General features: G+C 45.4%; 1 protein-coding gene across 4 annotated transcripts in view; it reads right to left on the reverse strand.

The window, feature by feature from the left end:
- Positions 1 to 573: 573 nt before the first annotated feature.
- The window catches only part of prkar1b (protein kinase, cAMP-dependent, regulatory, type I, beta), a 53,732-nt gene continuing 28,418 nt past the window's right edge, over positions 574 to 25,887 (reverse strand). For all 4 annotated transcript variants that reach the window (XM_061845122.1, XM_061845123.1, XM_061845126.1 and 1 more), the window contains 7 exons: positions 21,281 to 21,342; positions 18,460 to 18,506; positions 14,989 to 15,147; positions 10,071 to 10,131; positions 7,674 to 7,795; positions 3,540 to 3,621; positions 574 to 2,077 (listed from right to left, as the gene is read on the reverse strand). In XM_061845122.1, coding sequence (XP_061701106.1) covers positions 1,905 to 2,077; positions 3,540 to 3,621; positions 7,674 to 7,795; positions 10,071 to 10,131; positions 14,989 to 15,147; positions 18,460 to 18,506; positions 21,281 to 21,342 — 706 coding nt within the window. In that variant the 3' untranslated portion in view covers positions 574 to 1,904. The remainder of the gene's footprint in view (positions 2,078 to 3,539; positions 3,622 to 7,673; positions 7,796 to 10,070; positions 10,132 to 14,988; positions 15,148 to 18,459; positions 18,507 to 21,280; positions 21,343 to 25,887) is intronic.

Here is a 25,887-nt window from a genome sequence, read left to right on the forward strand (position 1 = left end):
AGGAAGGGATGGAGGGAGGGCGGGAGGGGAGGGAGGAAGGAAGGCAGGAAGGGAGTTAGGGAGGGAGTGAGGACGGAAGGAAGGACAAACGGAGGACATGAGGAAGGAAGGACAGAGGGAGGAAGGAAGGAAAGAAGGATGGGAGGGAGTTAGGGAGGGGGGACGGGAGGAAGGAAGGAAGGAAGCAAGGAAGGACAAATGGAGGACCGGAGGAAGGACGGAGGGAGGGAGGGAGGGAGGGAGGAAGGAAGGAGGAAAGAAGGATGGGAGGGAGGGAGGGAGGAAGGAAGGATGGGAGCGAGGGAGGAAGGAATGAAGGAAGGAAGGACAGAGGGATGGAGGGAGTAAGGAAGGAAGGAAGGAAGGAAGGAAGGAGGGAAAAGATGAAAGGAAAAAAGGGAGAATAAAAGATGGCAGAAAAGAGACCTTAAAACAGCAACTTAAGAAAGCGGTCAGGAAGGAAAAGACGGCAAGAAAAAAACATTTGAATAGAACGACGGGGAAAAAAGTAAGGCGCATCGCTACTTTGGACAAAAAAGAAAAAAATAATTGCTTGAGAATGTTTTTTTTAAAGACTTTTTTTATTTGTTTGGGATATTTTGTTGAAAGAAATAGCTACAGAAAATACATCATACCACATCGTTACTTGAAATGTTCTTTTCTTTGCTTTATTCATAACATAGAAGGTGAGTTAAAACTGCCGCGTTTCCTCTACGTTAGCAAAATGGTGCAAAAGCTGTCAGCCGACAAGAACAACAACAAGCTTGTTGAAAATCCTGAGACAGTGGATAGAAAAAGTCGACACACCCTTGTTCAAATGACATTTTTTTTACAATATAAGAGACAAATATGTATCAGCACAAAACTTTTCCCACGATGAACGTGACCTTTAACGTGTTGATTGCTTCATTTTCTTGCAAGAAAGTGAAAAAAAAAAAAACAGCAACAAAAAGGCAAGAAAGCCTCCCAAAACAACAAAACTATGTGGGGTAAACCAAAGAGCCTTTAAGGGGGGGTGGGGGGGGGGGCATTTCTTGACCTTCATTTAACAGGCTTTTGAATGTTCTGAACACAGCCACATTCCAGTTAAGCGGGTGTGCACACTTCTACAACCAATGTCCTCACTTTTTCCCCCATGAAATCATATAGGTCACATTCATGGTGGGGTCAAGTTGAAAATGAAATATGTCTTGCTTTTTTTCTTTCCATATGACAAAGAGCTGACAAGTGAACCGGGGTGTGTAGACCTTTTATACTCAAGAGTATACAATATGGTTTGTACTTTATATTGCGAATATTGCGTGTTTTTTTTTTAAAGAATATTCCTGCCACGCAAAAATTAAATCTTAACACAGTAACAGCACACTTAAATATTCGAATTGTTTTGACCACCACCTCAATAAAGAAAAAAAATGTAAAATGACAAAAAAGGCAAAGCAGCAAGCAAAAAAAAAAAAAAAAAAAAAAATTGAAATACAACTCACGTCATCCTGCCGCACGAATATATTTTCATATTTCTTCCTTCGTGGATGAATCCGTCTTAATGTCATGAAAAGTGCAAATAGTTACGAGAGAGACGCGTCGTACACAAGACACAATGGAGACGCCGTGTTTTGCTGTTCTTGCTGTTTTTTTTTTTACGTAAAGGTACGCGACAACACGAGCCAAAGTGCACAAGAGCAAAAAATAATAATAATAAAGAATAAGAATAACATTGGAAAGGAAACAAAAATGAAAATTAGGAAATGAGCACCCTGTCATTGGAAATGTAAAACTCACATCCTGGGCCCGGAGTCCCCTCGCGACCGTCCCACCCGCCCACGGGGCCCGCCGATCAAGTGGGTGCGGTGCGACCCCGCAAGTTGCACTTTTTTTTTTTTTTTTTTTGGGGGGGGGGGGGGTAATCAGACGGTAAGCGAGATGAAGCTGTTGTATCTCTGGATGTTCCTCTTGAGGATCTCGGAGCACGGACCCAGCACGCGCTCGAAGCGGGGCCGGTCCAGTTTCACGCACTTCAGGGGGCCGCGGGCCACCACTGTGGCCGCCCGGGGGCGGTTCAGCAGCAGGGCGATCTCGCCTGAACGGGAGGAACATCGGGAGGGTTAACCACGAGAACACTGGGGCTTTACTGTAGTTGGTTTTTGCAGAGGATAAAGAATATATGCGTTTTCAAATAAACTTATTTCTCAGATATCATTTTTAATAATTTTTTTTTTCACATTTTTTCCTCGTAAAGTTACAGAAATGGGTTAAAAAAAATTCTCTTGTGATTTTGGAACATTTTTCTTTATACTTTTCCAAAGTTTCTCTATAATTTGACTATTCTTGCAAAATTTTGACCTGATTGTAATAGTACGACTGTTTTTTTTTTTCTGGTGACAGTACAAGTTCCTAAAACTACAAATTTATCCTTGAGGAATATTTGTACATTTCATATTACGATTTAATTTTCATTTAAATAATCTTTTTGTCGGGTTATTCACAAAGTGAGATTATTTCTTGATTTAAGTCAGAATGGGACAACTTTTTTCTTGTCACATACACATTTCGGATAACTTTATTTTCATTAAACTACTAATGTACCGTAATTTCCGGCCTATAAGCCGTGACTTTTTTCACACACTTTCAACCCAGCGGCTTATCCGGCGATGCGGCTAATTTGTGCATTTTTTCTAACGGCCGCAAGGGAGGCACTCGAGCGGAAAAGGTAAGAGTGAGATGGTGGAATATATGTGCCAGGGAAGTGACTTTTACCGGTCTGTCTCTGTTAGCGCTGCGCTACCGTTAGCGCTGTCCTCGCGTCTTGCTGCTGTGTCTCAAGTGATTTTTACCGGTATGTTTTTTTTTTTTTTTAACCGTCCCCTTGAGCGCTGTGCTAGCATCTTGCTGCTGTGTTACTGCTGTCTCTCAGTGATTTTTACCGGCATGTTTTTTTTTTTTTTTTAAACCGGCCCTGTTAGCGCCACGCTAGCATTAGCGTGTTGCTGCTGTGTTACTGCCGTGTCTGAGTGATTTAGGTAGTTTTTTTTTTTTTAAACGGCCCTGTTAGTGCTGTGCTACCGTGTTGCTAGTGAGTAGCTACCACGCTTGTGTTTTTTTTTGTTTTTTTTTTTTTACCAGCCCTCTTCATGCTACCATGTTGTTGCTATGTTAAGCTAAGCTAAGGTATTAAAACTTTGAAAACTTTTTTCTGTTTACCGTCTTTCTTTGTAAATAGCTTGCGTTTCAATGTGGGCACTTCCGGCTTATACACGGGTGCGGTTTATGTATGTACCAAATGGTATTTCCTTTACAAATGTACTGGGTGAGGCTTATAAACAGGTGCGCACTGTAGGCCGGAAATTACGGAACTCTCATAATCTCGCCTCTGCGGTTTTTCACATTTGAGGGCAGTATTTTCAGTAGTTTAGTTCAACTTTTAAGAGTCTAGCTTTCTGCAAATGTGTCGCGTTTAGTTGTTTTCTTGTTTCGCTCCTCGCAAATGAACGCCGAGCAGGTATTTGGCGTCAGCGGGCCCCGACGGATCCGGAGCCACTCACCAAAGTAGTCGGACGGCCCGAGTCGTCCCACCTCCACGTACTCCTCATTGTCAGACCTGCGCTGCAGAACAGAGGCAATGCCCTGGAGACCGGGACGGACAAGAGGGAGAATTGACGTGGGGGTATGCGGAGGAGGAGTGGGGGTGGAAAGAAAGAATAGAGGGTGTGGGGGGCGGGGGGGCAACAGGAGAAGTTACTGAATGGATCTGAACATCATCAGGAGGATTAAGCAGAGGAGAAATTCCTTTCCTTCATAAGACACAGGTGCACGGGATTTGTGCCTTCTTTTTTTTTTTTTGAGGTGGGGTGGGGGGGTTGGCGTCGCCGTGTGGAACGGACACCTGTTCGCTGGGAGGCGGATAAAGCGCAACTCAGATATTCCGAGCGAGCGAGCGGGACAACTTGGACAGACTTTGCTTTCTTTCTCTCCAGAGTGTTATAAACGCAAACATGTAAACCAGATGATTCACACACACACACACACACACAACACGGAAACTACTGGACCGTCCAAGACCGTCGGACCCCCACATCCTCAGGCACGGACGACGCCACATCCAGAACCTTTAAGGGAAATCTGTTTTCCATCGCCGTTGCCCAGAATGAGCGTAGCCCGCAGCTGTTGTTTAGCAGAACGGCTTCCAACGAATGTCCGCTTGACTAACGTGTCATTCGCAAGAACGTTCTCAATATGGATTTTGTCACATGTCTGGACTTTCACATCAAAATCTCAATAATTGCAAGTAGCCAAAATGTCAGAAGGAAAACTCGGAGCGGGTTGTAAAACAAACCTGACGGTTCCGTTACGCTCCCGCTATCGCTAATCCTTCTGCCGAGCGGGCTTGTGATGCTAAATATGAAAATAATGAACCTTAATGAGAAGCCAAAACACGCCAGCTGCCCACTGAGGGCAAATAATAGCTCAACTGTACCTCCGTGAAAGGGATAAGTGTAAGACTTAGTCACCTTTGGATTGGAACTGCCCAATTTGCGGCATTTAACAAAGAGGCCGGTAAATGCCGCGCTTTCACACGGAGACGTCGCGCAATCGGATCACAGCGAGACTTTCCAGAAAATTGACAAGTTTAAGCGCAAAAGCCAACGTGCGCCATTGAGGGGAAAAAAAAATTGAGCAAAGGAAAGCAAAAATTGAGCTAGCTGACTGCTTTTCACGGCATTCGTACAAGTCGCGTTTCCTAACCCTGGAAAAAAATACAGCGACAAAGCAACAAGTGCCATGCGCATTTTATTGCTGCTCGCGTCAAATTCTGTAATGCCAATCACGAGTCCATACGTGCACATTCCACTGATTTCTCATTCAGGCGCTGATAATACTGATGCAGTTTTGTGTGAAAGTGAGCGCAAAATATGACAACCAACGAGATGATAGCGTGAAATTCACGGGTGAGGTCGGCGTTAGTGATCTGGTCAGCATATTCTACGATGGTCGCAATCCAGTGATTTGGCAATTTTTATTTTTTTCCCAAATATTCGACCTATCGTACACTCTTTCACCGACCCCCACGTCACCCACCAGGCCGTGCCAAAGACACAGATACTACAGTTGGCTGTGAGGATGGGGACCCCAAGTGGACATAATAATAAATGCACGTCACATGGACGTCATGATCAGTCAAACACTTGTTTCTATGACAACCGTGGCTGTAGTCAACACCCGAAATATATTCGTCGTTTAATGCCACAAATCGGTATGAAGTTACAAGTTCAGTTTTACAAACGAGATACAAAATAGACCCGCGCGTCTTCGCTGGAAAAATGGCCCCGGCTCTGCACAGTATCTAAGTAATACTTTTATTGTTGACAGTCGGTTCGGAAGTTTATTTAAAGTCACAAAGCTGAACCGATTTAATTGGTGTAAATCCTGTAGCGACAAAAAACACACACTGCGGCTTGTCAAGAGCCCCAGGCGCAAACAAAGGAGAGCGCGTACCATCCGTTTAAAACGTTCTTCCGCTGCCTTCGATGCTCACTGAGAGCAAAGAAGACAAAGTGAGGACACGCTTGGACAACCGCAAGGGATAAAATGCTTCGCGATTGCAAGCAGATTTTGCAAAAATGGGGAGGAAAGAGGAATAGACGCCGTGACAAAGTTGTGGAGGACGGCATTTGCTACTGAGTCGAGTCAAACTCTCCCCGCTCACCTCCTCTCTCGGCCCTCTCCCCTCTCCCCTCTCCCCTCTCCCCTCTCCCCTCTCGCCTCCATCCCGGGAGGCCGGGTCTCCTGACCCCGTGTGAAAGCCGGCAACGCACATTCCACCGTAGTCCGCCCGGCTCTGGGAAAATCGGGCTCGGCCGCGTGGAGGGACGAGAGGAGGAAGCGAGAGAGCTTAGAGGCTAAAAATGCAAGACGGACGGGAGGAAGGGATCAAACATCATGTGATCGGTGGGGGGGGGGGGCGAATATTGTTGACGTTTCAGGCTTTTTCTTCAGAAAGAAGTAGAAAGATTCACGCACGGTATCAATGTTATCGCTACACCGGGACTACAAAGAGCGGAAAAACATCAAGTGATGCCAGCTCTAACGATTCAATTTGTAATCGCCTGTAATTTTAATGGCGACCGATAAAAACAAAAACAATTGCATGCATGTCGCGCTAACTGTTTAGCATTACTGCTTTGTCAGCCATCACAAAAGTATTGTTCTGTTTTTATGTCTTATTGTGACGATTAAAGTGCTAAACGTTCCTGAACGGTGACTAAAGGTTTTATGATGTGTACTGAAACTGATTAGCGTAATTTCCGCCCTATAAGCTGCGACTTTTTTCCAAACGCTTTCAACCCTGCGGTTTAAGCAGTGATGCGGATAATTTGTGCATTTTTCCTAACGGCGGCAAGCGGAAAATGCAAGAGTGAGACCGGTGGAATATATGTGCCGAGGAAGTGACTTTTACCGGCCCGGCCCTGTTCGCGTTGCGCTAGCGTGTTACTGCCGTGTCTCAGTGATTTTTACCAGTATGTTTTTGTCGTTGTTAACTGGCTCTGGTAGCGCGACGGCGCTAGCGTTAGGATTAGCATGGTGGCACTAGCATTAAACTCTGTGTACCGTCTTTCTTTGTAAACATCTCGTGTTTCAACGTGGGCGCTTGCGGCTTTTGCACAGCTGCGGCCAATGTATGTACCAGGTCCGCTCCGTAGGCCGGGAATTACGGTATTTACATTTCCCACTTTTGTAACGCAAACAAATTTGAACGTGTCCCGCACGTGGCTGCGTTGCACTTTGGGGAACAAACTGGAAAAATCTGCTTTCCTAAATCAACTTCCCCTATTGCTCCTCTGGCCCTCCGTCCAGTAATCCCCCAAATTCCTCGGAATATTTGCATTTCTCCTCCGTGCAGACCGATGACTCATACATTGCTCGCTGTTTTATCAGTTTCCTAAATCCCAAATGTGCTTTGTACACACACACACACACACACACGCGCACAAAACAGCTTTTATGGGTTTTGTGCAGTTACTGGAGGCTTCTATAACTCGGTGAGATAATAGGAGGTGAACATATGTGGAGTGGCCTATAAATGGTTGTTTAACGCGATGCTAACCCGTCAGATTCCGTATGAAAGAGAGCAAACTGAGAAGAAGGCTGGGAGGGGCGGCAGGTGAAGAGAGGAGGGGAGGACGTACTGTAGCCAGGCATCACTCAGCACTTTTGATAAATCCCTCTTTCTGTGGCTTAGCTCCACCTCGCCGCTCCCACAAAGACGACTTGAGGGCCGACGGAATGAGACGGAAAGACGTAATGACGACGTGAGAAAGACGGACAGGCGGCTCCGAGACAGAAAGATGGCGGCAGATTACACCCGCACCGGACCCTCTTGACTCGAGTATTGCGAGTGTGGAGAGTTAATCAACAGCGGGTTAGGACGATCGCCAGGGGGGCTCTTTATAGCGTTGCGCCAGGGGCCCCAAACTCAACAGGGTGTCCTGTATAGAGACTTGGGAATGGGGGGGGGGGGGGCTACTGCACACACAAGAATCCTGATCAAGGGGTTTATATTGTACTTGAGGAAGTAAAACACAGAGTGAAAAGACCCCACCAACATCAAGGACGTATGACGCAACCCCCCCCCCCCCCCCCCCCCCCCCCCCGCCGTGTGCCTTCCACTGGGAAATTACCTCCGTGATGATGAAGAAGTCGTCGCCGGGCTCTCCTTGTACCACGATCTTCTCGCCGTCCTCGAACTGGACCGGCTCCAGGGCGTCGGCCACAGTCAGGCGTTCCCATTTGTCCAAAGACTCTGCGATTGCAAAGCACATACAACAGCATGGTCATTTATTGGCGGCCATTACTTTGCCTCCTCCTGTTTGGCTTCAAGGAACACCCGAAAGATCTCGTCGAGTGAACCCAGAGATTTATTGCGATATAGATGATGCATGTTTGAAAGGAATTGCTGAAAACACGACAAAATTGAGAACCATATATTACTTACTCACCTGTGAAGGTGAAGCATGAAACTTTTTTACAGTTTTTAGGTTCAACTGAAACGAGGTCGCCCTTCCCCCACAATACAAGAACTTGAGCGCCTTTGTTGACATCAGTGTTTATCTGGTACAACCGTGATGTGCAGTTGGCTAGCTAGGAATACATCAAACCCACAAAATGCAGCTTCTTCATCAGATAGTCCGCCGGTGTGACCACTTAAGAGCGCCTCGTTGTCAGCCCTGTGTGCATGCCCGTCATGAAGAGAACGGCAGAAGAATGAGGGGCGGAAAATGTCAGAAATGAGAGCCAGCAAGTAGATTGCTAGCAAAGCCACTTCAGAGCGCCTCGTTGTCGGCCCCGAGTGCATGCACGTCGCAGAGAGAAAAAGAGAAATGCAAAGTGGCAAGAAAAAGCATCACGCGGCTGCTATTAAAAGTCTCGAAAATTCCCACGACTACCCGGTGAGCTATATTCCAGTTATTGGAGGCTTTTGGCGAATATACGGTGTTTTTTCGCGAGTTGATCCAGCTCCCAAAAGAAGCAGGAAACATCCGAAGAGTTCATGTGTGGAATGTGCGCTGAAACAGCTCGTTCACCCCAAAGCTTTGGAGTCGGCCGATTCAACTTCAAGGCGCGAAAGCAGAGAGGGGCGGAATCTCTTTGTCCCACCCTGTCGTAGCCGGTAACTGATCCCTGCGCGGATGTTAGCGTGAATTGTGTATGTGCGGGATTAATTTAGGTGAAGTCTGGCGTGCTCGGAGGTGTCCAGTGTCTTCTCAAGTGGGGCCGGGGCGTCTACGGGGGCCCCAGATGGATGTCTTGTGTCTGGGAAGCCGGGTCCCAGATAGGCGATCCTTAACAGCCTCGCAGGTAACACGATACACAAATGTGGTGACCAAAAAAAAAAAACAAAAACCCGACATTTCACGCTCGGTCAAGCCTGGCCCTACGTGGTCCGCATACGGCGGCATTGTATGTGCGTGCTTGTGTGTGACAAAGAGCATGTCGTTTCAATGCCGCCCACCGACCAGTTCCACTCCGCAACATCAAGGGGCTCGTGCCCAATTTCGTGGCTATCTGAAAAATCACAAGACAAACAAAAACACTCGCGTCTCCCGCCCCTCCTCCGAGAGCCACGGAAAGAGGAATGAAGAGGGGCAAAGCACTTTGGCGAGCGAGAGACGGGCCTCAACAGGCCGAAGAAGAAAAGAGACGAATGAAAGGGAGCGGGATCTTGCGGAGGCATTCTGAGACTTGAATTGCGTGTACGCGTTTACTCAGCCAGCTAATAACGCCGCACGGAGGGGCACGGCCTCGACGCCATCCGCCGCACTGATGATCAGGTGGAAGGCGACCAGATGTCACTTTCAATTGCAACCCGTTTTGCGTGGCCTGAACGGCTCTCGTTTGTCACTGCCCCAAACCAAACGATCTGCAGAGGGCGGCTGTGGCCTGAGTTCCACAAGTAAAGAGAGGCTCGCTTAAAATGCGGAACGTTTACGACAGACAGAAATTCACGACAGCGTTCGCTGGCTTTAAGATGCAGTCCCTCGGAACTCTGCGCATGAATGCAGCAGAAACGGAAACGTGCAGAAAACGTAACACATTCTGCAACTCCGTTGCATGCAGAAAAACACCCACAAAGCATGCTGCTCCCACCCCCACGCTTCACAGTAGGGACGGTGTTCTTGGGATGGAACTCATCATTCGTCTTCCTCCAAACACGGTTAGTGGAATCATGACCAAAAAGTTCCATTTCGGTCTCATCTGACCACAAAACTTTCTCCCACGACTTTTCTCTATCATCCAAATGGTCATTGGGAAACTGAAGACGGGCCTTGACATGTGCTGGTTTAAGCGGGGGATGGACGGATGGATGGATGGATGGATGGATGGATGGATGGATGGATGGACGGATGGACGGACGGACGGATGGACGGACGGACGGACGGACGCATGGACATGCACCTACGATGAAAATTTCCGACCCCTCCATGATTTCTAAGTGGGAGAACCTGCAATATAGCAGGGTGTTCAAATACTTATTTTCCTCACAGTACACGCGACACACGCACTACGCCAACACTTACCGAGGATGGACACCTTGCTGAGGAACTCTTCGTACATCTTTCGCTTCCTCAGAGTGCTGCCCTGTAAAAACAAGACAGCGGTGAGATGCAGAGACATCCTAATCTACTGATATACGATAAGGCATACTTAACCTCAGACAGAGCAATTTATGGATGTTATTGTAAAGATTGATTGAAATGAGTTCCAATGTCTGTACTTCTGATAAGGATGCGCTTGTTGACACAAGATGCATTTGAGGTACTTCTTAATGACAGGGAGTTCTCCTCTCATTGACAATGGAAAATGTATTTTTCCCCTCACGACCCATGAAACATGCTAAAAATTGCTTTATTTTTTTTATTACATCTTGCCTGTCATTATGTCTCACCATATATGGTTGGAGTAAGATGCGTCCCTCTTTTCCACCGCCCCCCACCCAAAAAAAAGCCGCTACGATGCCGTACGTACGCGTAATGACACAATCAGAGCGGCAGAAGACTGGAAAAATAATAAGAAAAGTGCAGGTGCTTTCATGTGGTCTTATGAGTGAAGGCTGTTTGATGTCTCTTCGTTGTGTGTGTGTGTGTGTGTGTGGCCCTTCCCACCCACCAGGCAGGGGATTTTTCCCTCCCTAGGAACATCCTGACAAGTCTAAACTCAAAAGACACCTTGCCCCCGACTAACTTGCTTCCCCTCCGTCACTCATAGAATTACTCTGTGGTAAGTGTTGGAATTTCAATCAGAAGTCATTCAGTCTTTGCAAACTAAAGAAAAAAAAATGTTATCAAAATGTTATGTTAATGTGTATCAGCTGGGAATGGCTCCAGAGCCCCTGCGACCCTCGTGAGGATAAGTAGGATAGGGATCGATGGATGGGTATACAGTGGTACCTCGACTTATGAACATCTCTAGTAACGGAAAATTCAGGTTATGAAACACATCCTCGGAAAAACATTCTCCAGTTATCTAGTTATGAAGGAAAATTCAGGACACAAAAGGAAAAAAATAGGCCCCCAAATTCCACCGAATGTAAAAATATTGGTTTGTGTGACGTGATAGAGCTGCACTCCCATTGGCTATCGCCGTAGCATCTTCCTGGCATCCCACTGGCGAGGAGGGACGTCACTCTTCACCCATGATGCGTTTTGTTTCCCTTGGAAATTTGACTGTCACCGAATCACGCTTGCACACTTTGGAAAAATACAAGTTTTTCGTGAGTTTTTCATTTGTTTTTTTGCAAGTTTATTCATCTTTATTTAACGTGGGCCCTAAGAAACTTTCGTTGAATTAAGTGGTGTACGTATGTTTTCTCTCAGCTGTCAAGCGTTTGCGTTCTCCTCCGTCCCCCACGGTGCTACAGTCGCCCAACGCCAAAGATAAATGAACAGAATTCATTTGGGGACTGTTCCAATTTACAGGACTTGGAAGGGATTAAACTATTTCCGTGTAAAAAAAAAAAAAAAACAAAAAACAAAAACATTTTTCGTTTTAGTTCGCAACAACACTCAAATGGGCTTAGCAATCAAAACGTTTTAATGTCCGTCCGATCATGTTTAGGAACCAAGGGATGAAAAGATTTTGTCGACGACTCAACTTTACAAATAAAAACTCCCGCTAATTACAACTACATTCAGCGTGATAGCGAGTTATGCTTTGAATCATTTGTTTTAATGTTACTATGGCTAAGTATGTTTGAACATGAAACTGGTTTATGGCGCATAAAAGGTGCAGGGACAGCTGCCTTGCTGAGAAAAAAAAAAAATGTCACTGAATGAGTGACTGACTCGACTTTCAGCACATATTACAGTTGACGACACAAAATCTGTTTTTATCTAAGTTCATAGAAGAGTCAATGACTAGCTACTGCTGTCTTTTGTTAGTTTGTTTTTTTTTTTCCCTAAGGTTTTATATCATTGGGCCACAACATTTATTAGAGGGATGAACAGTATTTGGGTTCACCACACTGGGGGAAAGACTTCACGATAAAAGGGACAACTTTTATATTACTCGGCCCGTCGACTGCCTTGCGGTTAAAAGACGAACCGACCTCATGTCGGCGTTTCCTCTTTGAGGTGCCGTGTCAAAGAGTTGTGGCGTGGCGTGAAGCCAAACTAAAGCTAGCGCACCTTATTGCCATAACTTCCATCTCCCGTCCGGTCCACGGTCACTCCTCCTCATCTCTGCAATTCTTCTTTTGCAGAGTTTTGTACGCTGGTACAGATTGATTCCATCCACTCTTTACACAGACTAAATCAATCAATTTGAGTCAATTTAAGACAATTTGTCGACGCGGAAAACCATTCCAAATGACCATTCAAATTATTAATGTGTGAACATACATAAATGTCATTTAGAGATGGCAAAAAAAAAAAAAAAAAAAATCACCATGGGTAATGTAAGGTAGATTGGAAAACAAGTAATGACTCATTTAAATTTTTTTTGCCCCAATAAATAATAGACAATAATCGAACTACAGACTTTTAGTAAGCTCCTGCAATTTCCATGCAACTGCCATTGAGGAGGTTTGACCTTTAATTAATGTCATCAAACCGCGCATAACATGCACTGATTTTCACCCCGAGGCAGTGGCAGAACACCAAACATTTAAAATAAAAAAAAAAAAAAGTGCTTTGCAAATAACAGAGAGCAATAATTAACTTCAGATTTTCATAGTGGAACTTGGCTTTCCCGGAGGGAAACACGGAATGCGAGGATGAGAGAGACTTCTTGAAAGAACAAAAAGGTTACCGGGGCTAATGTTCCCTACGTGAAACTATGTGCTGGAGAGGTGACATGGGGGCAGGGTGGGCCAACGCCAAGTGTAAAATGTCCCCGAGCACAAACCCTAAAAAAAAAAAAAAAAAAAAAAAAAAAAACCAAACAAACGGAGTGACGCACATTTTGAGAGCCGGTCAAGTCGGGATGGGAGCCGCTGGAAATGAACCGGAGAAAGGGTTCTGCTCAACACGAGCGGACGTCACCATCAAAACAATTGGGTCGGCGACAGCTCAGTTCGAGCCAAGTTCATCAGATTTCCTCAAATATTTGTCATCCTTCCTTAAAAGACACCTCGTCCGTCATGCGCGTGGGTCAATATGACGGTGAAGTGCCTTTCAGTCAGAATCACTCAAATCATCATCAAAATGTAGTAAAATAACAGGATAGGAACCGGGTCAGAACACCAAAATCTGCGGATAACTGATACACATTTCAATTGCTTTGAAAAAGTATATACAGTATATCTGAGCAGGGATCGGATGAATGTCACTTTTCATTTCGACTTGTCCCGTACGGGGTCGCCACAGCGTGTCAACTTTTTCCATCTAAGCCCCAAGTGTATTTTCTCTGTTTCAAATCGAGTCCCGTGACCATTTTCCTTCCCAATGTGGTCAGATTGCAGCGGTACCTGTATTTACGAAATTAATCCGTTCCAGATGTCGTTTCATGACGTGATTTTTTTTTTTTTGTAAATTGGAGCGCCTTTTACATGTAAATAGCCAATAAGCATTCAAGCAACATAATGCAAATTCTTCTTCTTCCTTATCTTTCGGATTGTCCCATTCGTTTTTGTCATCTTTTTCCATCCAAGCCTATAATCTTCCACCGTCCTCATGCCCTCCCTCAACACACACGTCCATCCACCTTTTCTTTGGTCTTCCTCTCGCTCTCTCTTCCTTGGTAGCTCCATCCTCGCCACCCTTTTACCGATATACTCCCTCTCTCACCTCTGGACACGTCCAAACAATCCAAGTCTGCTCTCTCTCACCTAGTCTCCGAGACATCCAACTTTGGGTGTCCCTCTAATGAGCTCATTTCTAATCCTATCCGAGCGAGAACCTCAACATCTTCATTTCTGCCACCTCCAGTTCTCCTTCCTGTCCATCATGGCCGGCCTCACCACTGTTTTATAGACTTTGCCCTTCATCCTTAGCGGAGTCTCTTCCGTCACATAGAACACCAGACACCTTCCGCCAGCTTGGACCTGTTTCTTCACTTCATTACCACACTCACCACTGCTCTGTATTGTTGACTGTAATTTATACTAACATTAGCCAGAAACATCCCCTTTGTCAGCAAGCTAACATATTTTTGCTGTTCCCATGTACACTGTCTACTTGTAGTTTTTTCCTATATTTTAAAAAAGTGTGGGTGCTTGACATTTATCCATCGCTAATAGGCTTACACGTGCTTAACACTCTCATGACCGTGCTGCAATGTTGTGCCGTGCTTCATTGCCCCATAATGTTATTTTCAAATCGAGTTTGTATGGATGATGACAATTAACTGCTTTTGTACTAACGTCAAAATTTAGAGGAAGTAAGTGAAACATTGAGACGGGAAAAGCTCCTGTGCGGCGCACGTGTACAGAAACATGAGCTCACCCCCTTGTCATCTCCCTATTTCTTCACCTGATCATCTCAACAATCTTTTTGAAATAAAACGTGATTAATTTGCAAAATTCCACTAAATTAGGATCCATTACCGATCCTTTTATTATTTCAGGCAACGAGGCCACCTGGAAACAAAGACACAAGCGCGGAAAGCAGAAACTGCACGGCGCTCGGTGCCTCCAGGTGGCAAGAAGTGAAGTCATTCCAGCTGCTATTACTTTTCCACATAATTTGCCTTCAGTCTGGCAAGTGTTGGACCGGTTCTGACGGCAGCTAGATAAGCAAACTTTATTGAGTCAGTGAGTGCTATGAAGTGCGCAACCGCTGGATGAATAAGCTAACCCTAATTAACAATAATAAACAGACTTTCATATAAAAAACTTGCATCTTCTCTGAGAAAGCAATTTGTTGAACACATCTCGGACTGAAAATTTTATGACAGCGGAAGTAAACTTTTAGCAGCGGCGGCCAACCACCCAAACCTCGTTGGGGACGAATTCGAAGGACTTAAGAGCAGAGAAAGCGGCGAGCGGGTACGGCGTGTTACCATGAGGATGCGACGGTAGCTGTCCCGGTCGATCCCCCACAGTTTAAGATCAGTCTTGGCCTTGACCGTAGCAGCTCTGGGAGTTCCGTAGATCAGGGCCAGCTCACCGAAACTGCCGCCCTCGCCGATGTTGGTCACCCATTCCCCATTCACGTACACCTGTTGAGACACCAAGAACAGGGCGGACGTTGTTCAAAATTGGAGGTGAAACAGTACCATTTTTTTTCCCATTTTATATGAACGCAACACAAGACAATAATGTGATTTGGAATAGTCCGTGGTGTACTCAGGATGACCAACAGCACAACACAACACAACACACGCATCGTCCCTGTCCACCGACAATCCAGATTCCAGGAGAAACAAGCCCTCCAGTTATTATTTTTTTCATGAATGGCTATTGCAAGACTTCAGTCGACTAAGGCTGGCGCGCTAAAGGCACGCGAACTGTCGTGCAGCGAGCAGGGTGCCGCAACTAGTTTTCATGAATGACAGACCGTGGCCAAGTACCGTATTTTCCGCACTATAAGGCGCACCTTCAATGCATGGCCCACAATACATTTTTTTTCGTATATAAGGCGCACCCGCATCATGAGGCCCACTGAAAAGACGCTAGAGTAGAGGCCGGGGTTACGTCACGCATCCATTGGATGGAGCTCCACTAAAGGCTCAATATTGATCCATATATGAGGCGCACCGGATTATAAGGCGCACCGTCGGCTTTTGAGAAAATTAAAGGCTTTTAGTGCGGAAAATACGGTAGTTTTGCTGTCGCAGATGTAACGGCCTAGAATAGTGTGGAGAGTCTGTTGCCAAAATGCACTATCATTTCCATAATCTTGCTCTTATTTTTCGCCATTTCCTCTTTTTGTAGCTCTCAGCAGCCAGTGAAATTTGCTTCTTCCTTAACAATCACGTTACATTGTTTGTGCTTCCATAAATGTGCAGTACAGCGGGCGCGGGTTGCCGACTGCAACTTATCCGCGACTGTCCAGGTCACTCGCGTTCGGCACCGTCGACCGGCATTACAATACGTCCCTGGCGCAGCTATCGCTAACTTACCTACACAGTCTGCAGTGGAAACTAACCAAACCGTGGTGAACTGCATACTGGTGTAAACGTGACTAAACACATTCTATTTTATCTGCTACAATCTCTTGAATCAAGAGTTGATTTGCTGTGTGATTAAAGTCGGGTGTTCGACATGTTTTTGGCATGACAACAATTTTGCTAATAATGTGCTTTTTTTCCTGTTCTTCCAGCAATTGTTATTCCCCTTAAAGTCAACGGCTCTGACTCTTGTTGACTCCCTCCTAAGTTTCCGGGCAATGCGATACACTTTCTTGACTTGCCCCCAAGTATTTGATCCCTGCTAAGCCACCAGATGAGACCCTCTAAAAGGCCTTCTATCCCTGTTGTCTACCCATCAATGCCTGTTTCAGTCCTGCTTTTCTTCTCTATGTTCGGGCCTCTCCTTTGATTTGGACGTCTACTTTCATATGTGAACACAAATAAAATATAAAAAAAATAGCGGCGGACAGACTTGCACGTGGTCGACACTGCTGCAGACAATATAAACTCACTCACTCTCTGATTGAATTTCGCTCTTACATGGCGGCACAGAATCTTGTTGACTTAAAAACACAAAGGGGAGGGAGGGATTCATTCATTTAGTGGCTGCTGTGAAGTGACACAATTGTCGCGGGGCGATCCTTCACGTCTCGGCTGACCGCGGGAGACTCATCAGTCACTCCAACCTGGGAGGACTTTAAAAAGACGGTTATGGTGGATATGTCAGAAGAATTTGGGGGAGGTAGTTTTCAGGGCTTGTCACCTAAAATGGTCTCACTTAGTGTGTAAAACTCAGCACACATGAAAGATGGATGGGGGGTGGGGTGGGGGGCTGAAATACACTAAGTGAAAATAGTTGAATGATTGCAATATTCAGATTCTGTAAAGTGGTGGTGGCAATTAACAATAAACAAATGTTGAAAGTGGTATTGTTGGTTGCATCGTCACAGTGTGTTTATATCGGCTGCTTTATTTGCAAATGAGCTGCAGTTCCATTTGTTTTATTTTTAAAGCAATTATCCCCATTTTGTTCCCAAATGCCACAGCCACTGAAAAATAACCAGAGGGGAAAAAAGCATGCACTTGCATAATAATTGCTCGCATCAGTTTAAAACTTATAAAGTGTATTCACTAAAAAAAAAAAAAAAAAAAGACGATACACAAAGCCAAAACCGTGGACACAGTGCAAAATGTAAATGAAAATCTTGACATGACACTAAACGAGGCAAAAATTAAGCAAGTGGGAGTAATCTGTTGTGACAGTGGTTGACCTACAAGTTGTAAAAATTAAAAAGGAGGAAGAAGTATTCCGTCAGGAAATAATATAGAGTCAATCAAAGTCAATCCTTTGGCATGATCAAACCTTTATTATTGTAAAGTTGACGTTTAAAGGGGAGCTTGAATTTCAATAAATAAATGTGTTCAAAATGTCAGTATGACCTGACACAGTCGTACAACGATGTGTGATATGTGACTATAATGTACGGTAATAAGCTGTAATAACGCTGAGTTTTGGGGTCGGGGGGTGCGCAAGTGGGGAGCACTCTCACAGCTGGCATACCCGTGATGCCTTGCACTTTGGCTGGAAGCGGTTTGCTGAACTACTGCGGAGTATCCTCCTCCTCCGGTATGCGACAAAAGCTAAAATGAAGGAATTGGGCAGATCTCGAGACAAAAGACGGGTGTTCGTAGGAACTGCCTCCCGGAAAATAAAATAAATGGAAATAACGCGCAACTACTCACCAGAACAAACTGAAATCTCATGAAATTGACTGACAGACACAATGACGGTTTGAACACCCAAGTTTCATTTGACTTTTAAGGCCTATTTTTCCAGGTTTAAGCGGTTTGTTTGACTTTGGTCGCGTTCTATCAAGTCATCGCCTCCGCTGGTTGTAATTGCGCACGTGTCTCCATCTCTCCGGCGGTCTGATTACGCGGCTTTGTGCGGCAAGCCTCTGCAGCTTCGGCTTCTGTCCAACTATGAGGGCCCTGCGCTTACCGCCGTAAGCCGATAAGGTCACTTCCTGTTTAACTCCCTGTCGGCTCCTGTTTTATCTCTCCACTTAACTCTATCGCGGCGTGTCAGACGTGCGAAGACAAAAGATGTCCTCGCGTTGTCTGCCTTGCCGCGCGCCGACTCCGCAGCGAGATGTCCAGATTGGCATCGGATCGGAACTGAACTCGGGAGAGAACAAGGTGCACAGGCAACTGAATACAACTTGTCCATTGTTGGAGGGGGAACACTGTTTCAACATGAGAGAAGGCTGGATTTTCCCCGCGAAAACCTTCTTTTTCCCCTGCCTCGGGAATGAGGGAAAAAAAAAAAAAAAATCAACTTCACAATGAAATCTCTTTGAAATTGCAAGAAAATCAGAGTGCTTATTGATGCCCACTTACGTCCACTTCGCCCTGGTCGATCACGTAAAAGTTGTCCCCTTCATCGCCTGGAGAGGAGCAGAAAAAACATGGGTGAATATTTGCAATATGTCTTTTGTTTTTTGTTTTTCAAGCAAATCGACACGAATCATTGACTTGTACAGTAGCTTTTTAAAAATGATGAGTCATGTACTTTGAATAACTGCTACGAAAATTCTACCAACACACTGCGTCCTTGGTTTACAACAGATTTAAATTTCTAGGGTTGGAAGAATGATACAATTATCTAACGAAAGGCTAACGAAGCACTCTACTCGTTCAGTGCCATTGACGGCTACGCACGTCCAATTTTCCTATCAACTGGGAGGATCGGCAGCGAATGATTCAGTACTCCCTTCTTGTGAAACAGCACAACAAGAACTCCAATGCACAAAACGGAAAAATATATCCACTGCATCAATGCAGATCGTAAAGAGGTTAGCCAAGAATGACAAATAAATTTTCTTCACTCGTTGATACTTCTTCCATTATTGGGTTTGATCAAAGTCGAGAGTGCTGCTAGTTCTTTGACTTTTTGACTCTTCTGAGTTAACGACTTAAACGTACAGCGTGAGTGTGCTCCCGAGTACATCTCTACTGTGTGATCGCTTTAAGTGCCAGCTTTGACTTGGGATCATAAGAGATTTGAACCATATTTCTCCACCGCAGCTCTGAATTTCACAAATTTTCCTAAGAAAGATGCTTCGGCGTTAGTCTGGTTGTCGTCAGGCTGCGGAGACTCTTCTTGATTTGTTGTGACGCGCGGAATTGATACCTCCGGCACTAAGAATGTCAACCATTAGGTTTGACATCACAGCACGGGATTAACTCGTACTGTCAAAATCAGATAAAAAAAAAAAGGGATGTATGGACTTGGTAGGGAAATAAACGAACGGCTTGCGAGATTCAGTATTAGTGAAGAGACGCCAATATTTGCGACCTCAGACAGCAAGTGGCACCAACTCATTTGTGGGGAAATGAAACGCGCAACGACAAAAGCATTCCTAGCGCTCAGATCGAAGCGACCCCTGAAAGCATCACGTCTGGAGATAAGCTTGAAAAATGTCGTTCCTTTAATTATGCTATCTGTTACGCGGGGCTCAGGGGAACTTATTAGAACCAAATGCCGCAAAAATGAGCAGCGTGACGCCGCACCCAACACGACAATAAGCATAACTCGGGTGGGTAATGACGCATGGGCACACATGACACAAGTACGCACGTGGACGCCTTTGTCGGTTCGAAAAGAGGGTGATTGTGTGTGTGTGTGTCCACCTGCGGAGTTGAAAGCCAGTGTGTAAAGTTCACGGGAGTTCACGGGGCTAATTAATACTGAGTGGAGGGCGCTCGTTCGTCATATCGCTTATTTGTCACACAAAACGATCCTTGTCTGTCTGATGGCCTGTCCGGGTGGAGAACCCCCAGACACACGCACGCATGCGCACACACACACACACACACACACACGACCTGCTGCAACCTGGCCAACCCCCCTAACCCTCACAACCCCCCGTCGCTCTTTCATCTCTTATATCTCCTTCCAATTCTATCTGTCTTTCTTTCTTTTCTTCTCCTCTTCCTGTCTTTTATCACACTGGCTCTCCGAGCTTTTTTCACCAACGGCTTGTGCCTTTGAGCTCAGACAACTATTTAACTACAATCCGCACACACGCACAAAGACGCATTCCGCCCTCGTGGACTCGGGGCGGCTGTCGTCATTCAAGCTGTTCGACTTCCTTCTAGGAAAACATGGCACGTTTGGTAGTACAGTGGCATCTCAAAGTCGGACCGTGCTCGGTCCAGCTTCAATTTAGTCGGCTTTCTGTCCACAAACACGGCCGATTTTGAGTCTGGCAGATTCAAACGCCACACAGTGAGGCCAGAGCCCAGAATTGAACCCCGAATCTCGGGAATTTACAGCAGATGTGCTCACCACTAGTCCGCAGTGCAGCACGGAACCCCCAAAATTGAAATCTCCACATTGGAATTTGCTCTGCAGTAAACGTTTTCTTTGTTTAACTATGACTCGGGCGGCAGTCGATAACTTCTAGCCCACGTCCAAATAGTGTTGGATGGCCTCGGAGCAAGGGGTGGGCTTCTTGAAGTTGTACAGTTAAAGTCCAGACGTGAGCTATGACATCACTTGTGTGTACACCGCATACCTCACTCTATAGTGTATATAACAATGGGCCGTCTGGAGCGGAGGGGCCCGCAAACTGGACCGGACTCATGATGTCCAAATTAGGACTGATACACTCCCGGACTTTGCCTTCGGGATGCCTGACCTTCCAATGGAACTGGCTGGGTGTTTAGTACACATTGCTGTGCTTTCATTTTCTGGAACACTTTGCGAACAGTTTCAGAGAGCATGAAGAGATTCCAGTGGGAGGCTTATTGGGGGATTATCTGTAATGGGTCTGATGCATCTATTGTCTTTGGAATTATTTGCTCTGGCAGGATCTGGTTTCTTTCATTTTCACTTGGTCTGTTTGACTCACCCCGAGCCTTCTGCGTCATCCAATCACAGCGGAGTGTCTCGCCTCTGTCATTAATTAGTTAGCATCTATTTGTCACCCGGTGTTCGCCTTTGCCAAGTCATTGTGGCATGTTGTTGACTGTCTGTCAAGTCTGACCAGCATTTTGGGTTCTTAAAGAACATAATCCTTAACGGGTTTCCAGCCCTGCACCAGTTTGGACATCACGCCACTTATTATGGCAATGTTGTCGCTCATGAACACTATAATTCTGTTGTAATTACACGATTGTAAGTGACAGGGTATAAATTCAGGCCTGAAATACATACCTTGCTGGATCACCGTTTCGCCAGCGATGTGTGTGACGGGGAACATGGCGTCGAATATGTCGCTGGGTGGAAAGGAGAGGAGGAGAAAAGAGTAAATATTCGTTCACACTCAAAAATACAGACTATGCACACGGTTGTTTGTCCGAGTAGTGGTGAAGGGGGACAAAAGTGAAGAGCCACAATCACTGGGCTAACTCTGTCATCTGAGGCCATTATTCACTATCCCGCAGCCCAGCCGAAAACGACGACCCAGGAACTCTCGATGACCCCGACGCGCGTGCGCGTCCACGCAGACTTGCACAAAACACGCCCGGCTAACAGATTGATCCTTCACTGTGCAACTTTAGACCCCCCCAAAAACAAGCCGACAAGCAGTCATAATTCTTTTGTGACTACAAACATCAAGCAGAGGAGCAAAGATTGTTAAAATAGCAAAACACAAGCATAGTCAGTCATAAAAGGTTTTTTTTTGGTTTTGGGGAGTGGGGGTCAATCGGAATTTTAGCAGGACACATAGGCCCTAAAACTAACAATGTGGCTTTCCAGCACACGATCAAAGGTTTTCATCTCCGAGGCGCTAAGAAAACAAAGCAAAGGACGGCTTTGCGAAAGCACTTAATATCTGTTTCAGCCCGGCGGCGAAAGCGTGTGTTAGCCCGCTTCTAATCGGGGCCGTTAAAATGCACGAAGCCTCTGCGGATTTAAGTTCTACTGCGAGGATGTGTCAGGGCACGAGGAGGCTCAGTATCCTTCCTCTCCTCCGCTCTCTTGCCTCCGGGGTATATTTATCTACCTAATCAGCTGCATACCACCCGTCGTATAGAGAAATATAGAAAAACAATAAAAGCGGGTCAGGCAAATCAAAGACACACAAAAACCTGCTGAGTGAATCTCGGGCAGGATTGAGCGTGTTCCCAAATTAGCGCAATATGCGTGTATCATTGACTGCCCATTTGAGCGCACACCTCTAAGAAAGCATATGCACATTTGTACAAAAATGTCTGACTCCACAGTAGATGACGACGCATCAAATACTTCTTGCTGCGCGTTGCAGACATAAAGGGCTCCCTTGACGTGACCTTACCCCCTGTTATATTGAAGGTTGCACTACTGAGACAAGATTTTTAATGTTCCAACCGAGTAACTATCATTTTTTTGGTGAAAATAATTTCTCATTTAACAGTTGATGCTGGTAAAATGTTCCCAAAAAGCTGCACAAAAATCTCAGTTTGGGGCACTCCGCAGGTGAACAGGTTGTTGAGTGTCACGATGGGGAATAAAAGGAGCAACCCTGAAAGCCTCAGCTATTCACCAACAACCAATGAGGGTGAGGATAATCGTTTTGTGGCAAATAGTTCATCAGAAAAGAAGAAGAATGCGTCTCAATGTGCAATTGGCAGGAACGTAGAGACTGCATTATCTACAGTCCATAAAAATCATACGGCAAGGCCGAAAAAAGGAACACTGAATACGCGCAACTTTCCATCCTCCAGCCGACGCTGCGAAAATCATTGGCATCGCCGTGTAAATGATATTGCCTGCATGTGGGCTCAGTAACACTTTGGAAAAACGTTAGAAGTTAACCCAGTTCGTTGCTGCATCTACCAATGCAAGTTAAAATTCTACCAAGCAAAGCTAAAATATTTCCAGGTGTCAAATTGTCCTTCTGTCGAGAGCACATGAAGCAGCAGCGCTAAATTACTCAACTACATATTGTATATTGTCAAATGCAACGGTGTCTTAACTGGAGGATATAATAATAAGGTACGGCGTCCGATTGCAGTCAAATGGATGCTCAATCGTACGACGTATGCATTTAAGTCGGAAACATCTGCAGAAGCTCTTTTCTCAGATCTGTGACCACCTCGTTTCTGGTCACGGCTAACTAACAACCACGTGAATCAAAATAACTTCCTCGGCGAGATACTCGGCAGCGGGAGAGCAGTTGAAACGACGTGAGGAAGAGCCCGACGAGGATTTCGGCGCGCCATCGTGGCGCTAATAGGCTGCTCAAGCCTCATCGTCACGGCGAGACGATCAAAAGCAAGTCAACCTGCGCTTGGGTAATTATCCTTGACCACTTCTGCTCTCGTCGTCCCCTTTGTGAATGCATCGGTGAACACCAAAAAGGAAAATTTACACAGGTAATTACTTCCCCTCATCTTTACCTGTCTCGTTTTCCCCTCTTCTCTTCATCTCCAATTTCCTGTTCTCAATCACATTTCTGCCTTCCTCTCCTCTGTCAGTTAGCCTTTCCTCCCCTCTAATTCTCTTGCTGACCCACCTTTTCCTCCCATCTCTCGCTCTATCACCCCCTTCCCAGGCGGCCCCAGATGGAGTGATTTGTCTTGCTCTCCCTGCTATCTGTAGCCGCCCCCCCCCTGACCTCGTGGAAAAGGTAGGGTGGCCCTCAAACAATGGACGCGCTGTTCTGACAGAGAGGCCACAGAACACTGACTGGAGCTTCGAAGTTCACCTCCACGCGAAGGAGGACAACAATAACCTCTGTCGAGGCTGAGTGAGACGTGTTGCTCACGCTCCTCAGGACACGTAAGCGTGGAATAATATTCATCTTTTCCTCAAAGCAACCTTTATAAGCCCCACATGGAGTCATTGTGCAAAGATTAGATTGCGATTCGGGATAATGCCACTTGTGTGTAATCAAAAGATGGCTATCAAGTCAAAGAAGCATCAGTTTCAAGGAATGACGCCAAAAGATGCGGTCACGGAAAGCTCATTTCAAAATTGATACAGTGGGAAAGAAGTCACCTTCATATAACGCCCTACCTTGTGTACCGTTAAATAAACAAGTGGCTGAATGAAACAATGCACCTTCTGTTTGCGAGACGCAGTGAGTTTATAACGGAACGCATTCTTTGTTTGTTCTTAGATTGATTTAGACGCACAGTACATTGGTCCTGCTTGGCTTTGCTTAGCCTTCACATCTCGGATTCTGTCACCGGGCCAAAGGCTTCTCAACAAACTACAAAAAGCTTCTGTTTGCCGGAATCCTGATATCTCCAAATCCACAACTTTTCAGGAAAACAAAAAAAAAACAAAAAAAAAACAAAAAAAAAACAGCATGTTCCTCAAGTTACTACACAGTGCATTGTTAAAGTTGGCATTTGACCGTACACTGTTGCGTGCCAACAGCAACACAACACCTCAAAATAAGGTTCATCGGGGCAGGGGACTAACAGTGCATTTTACATGATATGCACACCTTCCAAAAATCACTTTTAAGGGTCTAAGAGCCTCGTGTGATGCAATACACACCAAAAAAAAAAAAAAAAAGAGCCGACTCGGCTGTCTAATAGGCAGAAATTAATCCGCATGCAAATTAACCATCATGGCTGACTGTCTTTCTTCTGCACTGAAGGATGAAACCTATTCCGTTTTAATATAACAGGCATCCTCAAATGTACGTGATTTATGTTCACTCGACAGATTTTCTTGATCCTTGCGAGTTTCAATCTAGAGCAGAAATAATACCGCAGGAACCCTACGGCGTGAATAAGAGATGGTGTTATGATACTTCTCAGGCAGGAAACTAGAATAAAGAGCTATCAAGCTATTTTCAACATTGTACACTTGTTAATAATTTTGAAAAAAAAAAAAAATAAAACATGCAGGGACTGACCAACAGCATTGATTTGTTAAAAAAATATGAAACTGACAAAAATGTGGACATGAGGAGTGTTTTTACTTGGCACAAACAGCATGCATAGAGTATATTTTGAAATTTTGTAGACCGAAATAGCTGAGCAAACCCACCAGAGTTCCATTCACCAAACCAAATATGAACACAGTCTATATGAAACAGAGTGAAGTTTGCTTGGCACTCTTGGCGTGTTTCATTTAGGGACAGCGAGCAAACACCCGTCCAAGACCTCCTGCAAATGTGGTACGCAAACCAACTTGAGACCAATCGTCATGTGGTGTGAACTTTGTTCACGACAACCAATTTGGAGAGAAAACGGGAGCCCAAAAATTACACCCTGGATTGAGCACCGGCCAATCGCAGACTTGGGCACAACCCAAGATATTGAAAACAATCCCAGCACTTTTATTCATACAGTATCCTGCTGAATGAAATATTGGAAAGAAAAAAGCTGGTGTTGCAACTGCAGGGATCCCCAGTCACTTTTTGGGTTGTCCTGGGCAATCTCGGGTATTAAGAGCCATAAAAAAGGCAGCACATTTGTTGTCGTGCCCTCATTCTTCTCCATCGCTCTAACATCACCTGTTTATTTAGACACCAGCATGTCTCCATCAAAACATTGCAGTCCAATTAGGCCCCGGACTAAAAATGCTGTTGCTATAGTCTTAACGGGCCACAAGGTTGAGTAACACGAGCCCTTAAAGGAGAACCCCCGAAGAATGCTCCCTCCGTCTGGGTGGAACACTTTATGTAATCACCTAAACAATCAACAACTGCATCGCACTGGGGGAACTTTCCAGCTTTCCAAGTTGCGCCTCGGTCGGGAGCGCTGCGCTTGCTGGCTCGCGGGGAACAATGTTCATGTTGTGAGGGTTTGAAGGTTTAATTTTCACAACCGCAGATGATAGTTTAGAGTGCTGATTCTGGCAAATGAGACAATAGTCTT

Source organism: Syngnathoides biaculeatus, chromosome 16 (genome assembly GCF_019802595.1).
Source record: "Syngnathoides biaculeatus isolate LvHL_M chromosome 16, ASM1980259v1, whole genome shotgun sequence".
In the NCBI taxonomy this organism is placed as follows: Eukaryota; Metazoa; Chordata; class Actinopteri; order Syngnathiformes; family Syngnathidae; genus Syngnathoides; species Syngnathoides biaculeatus.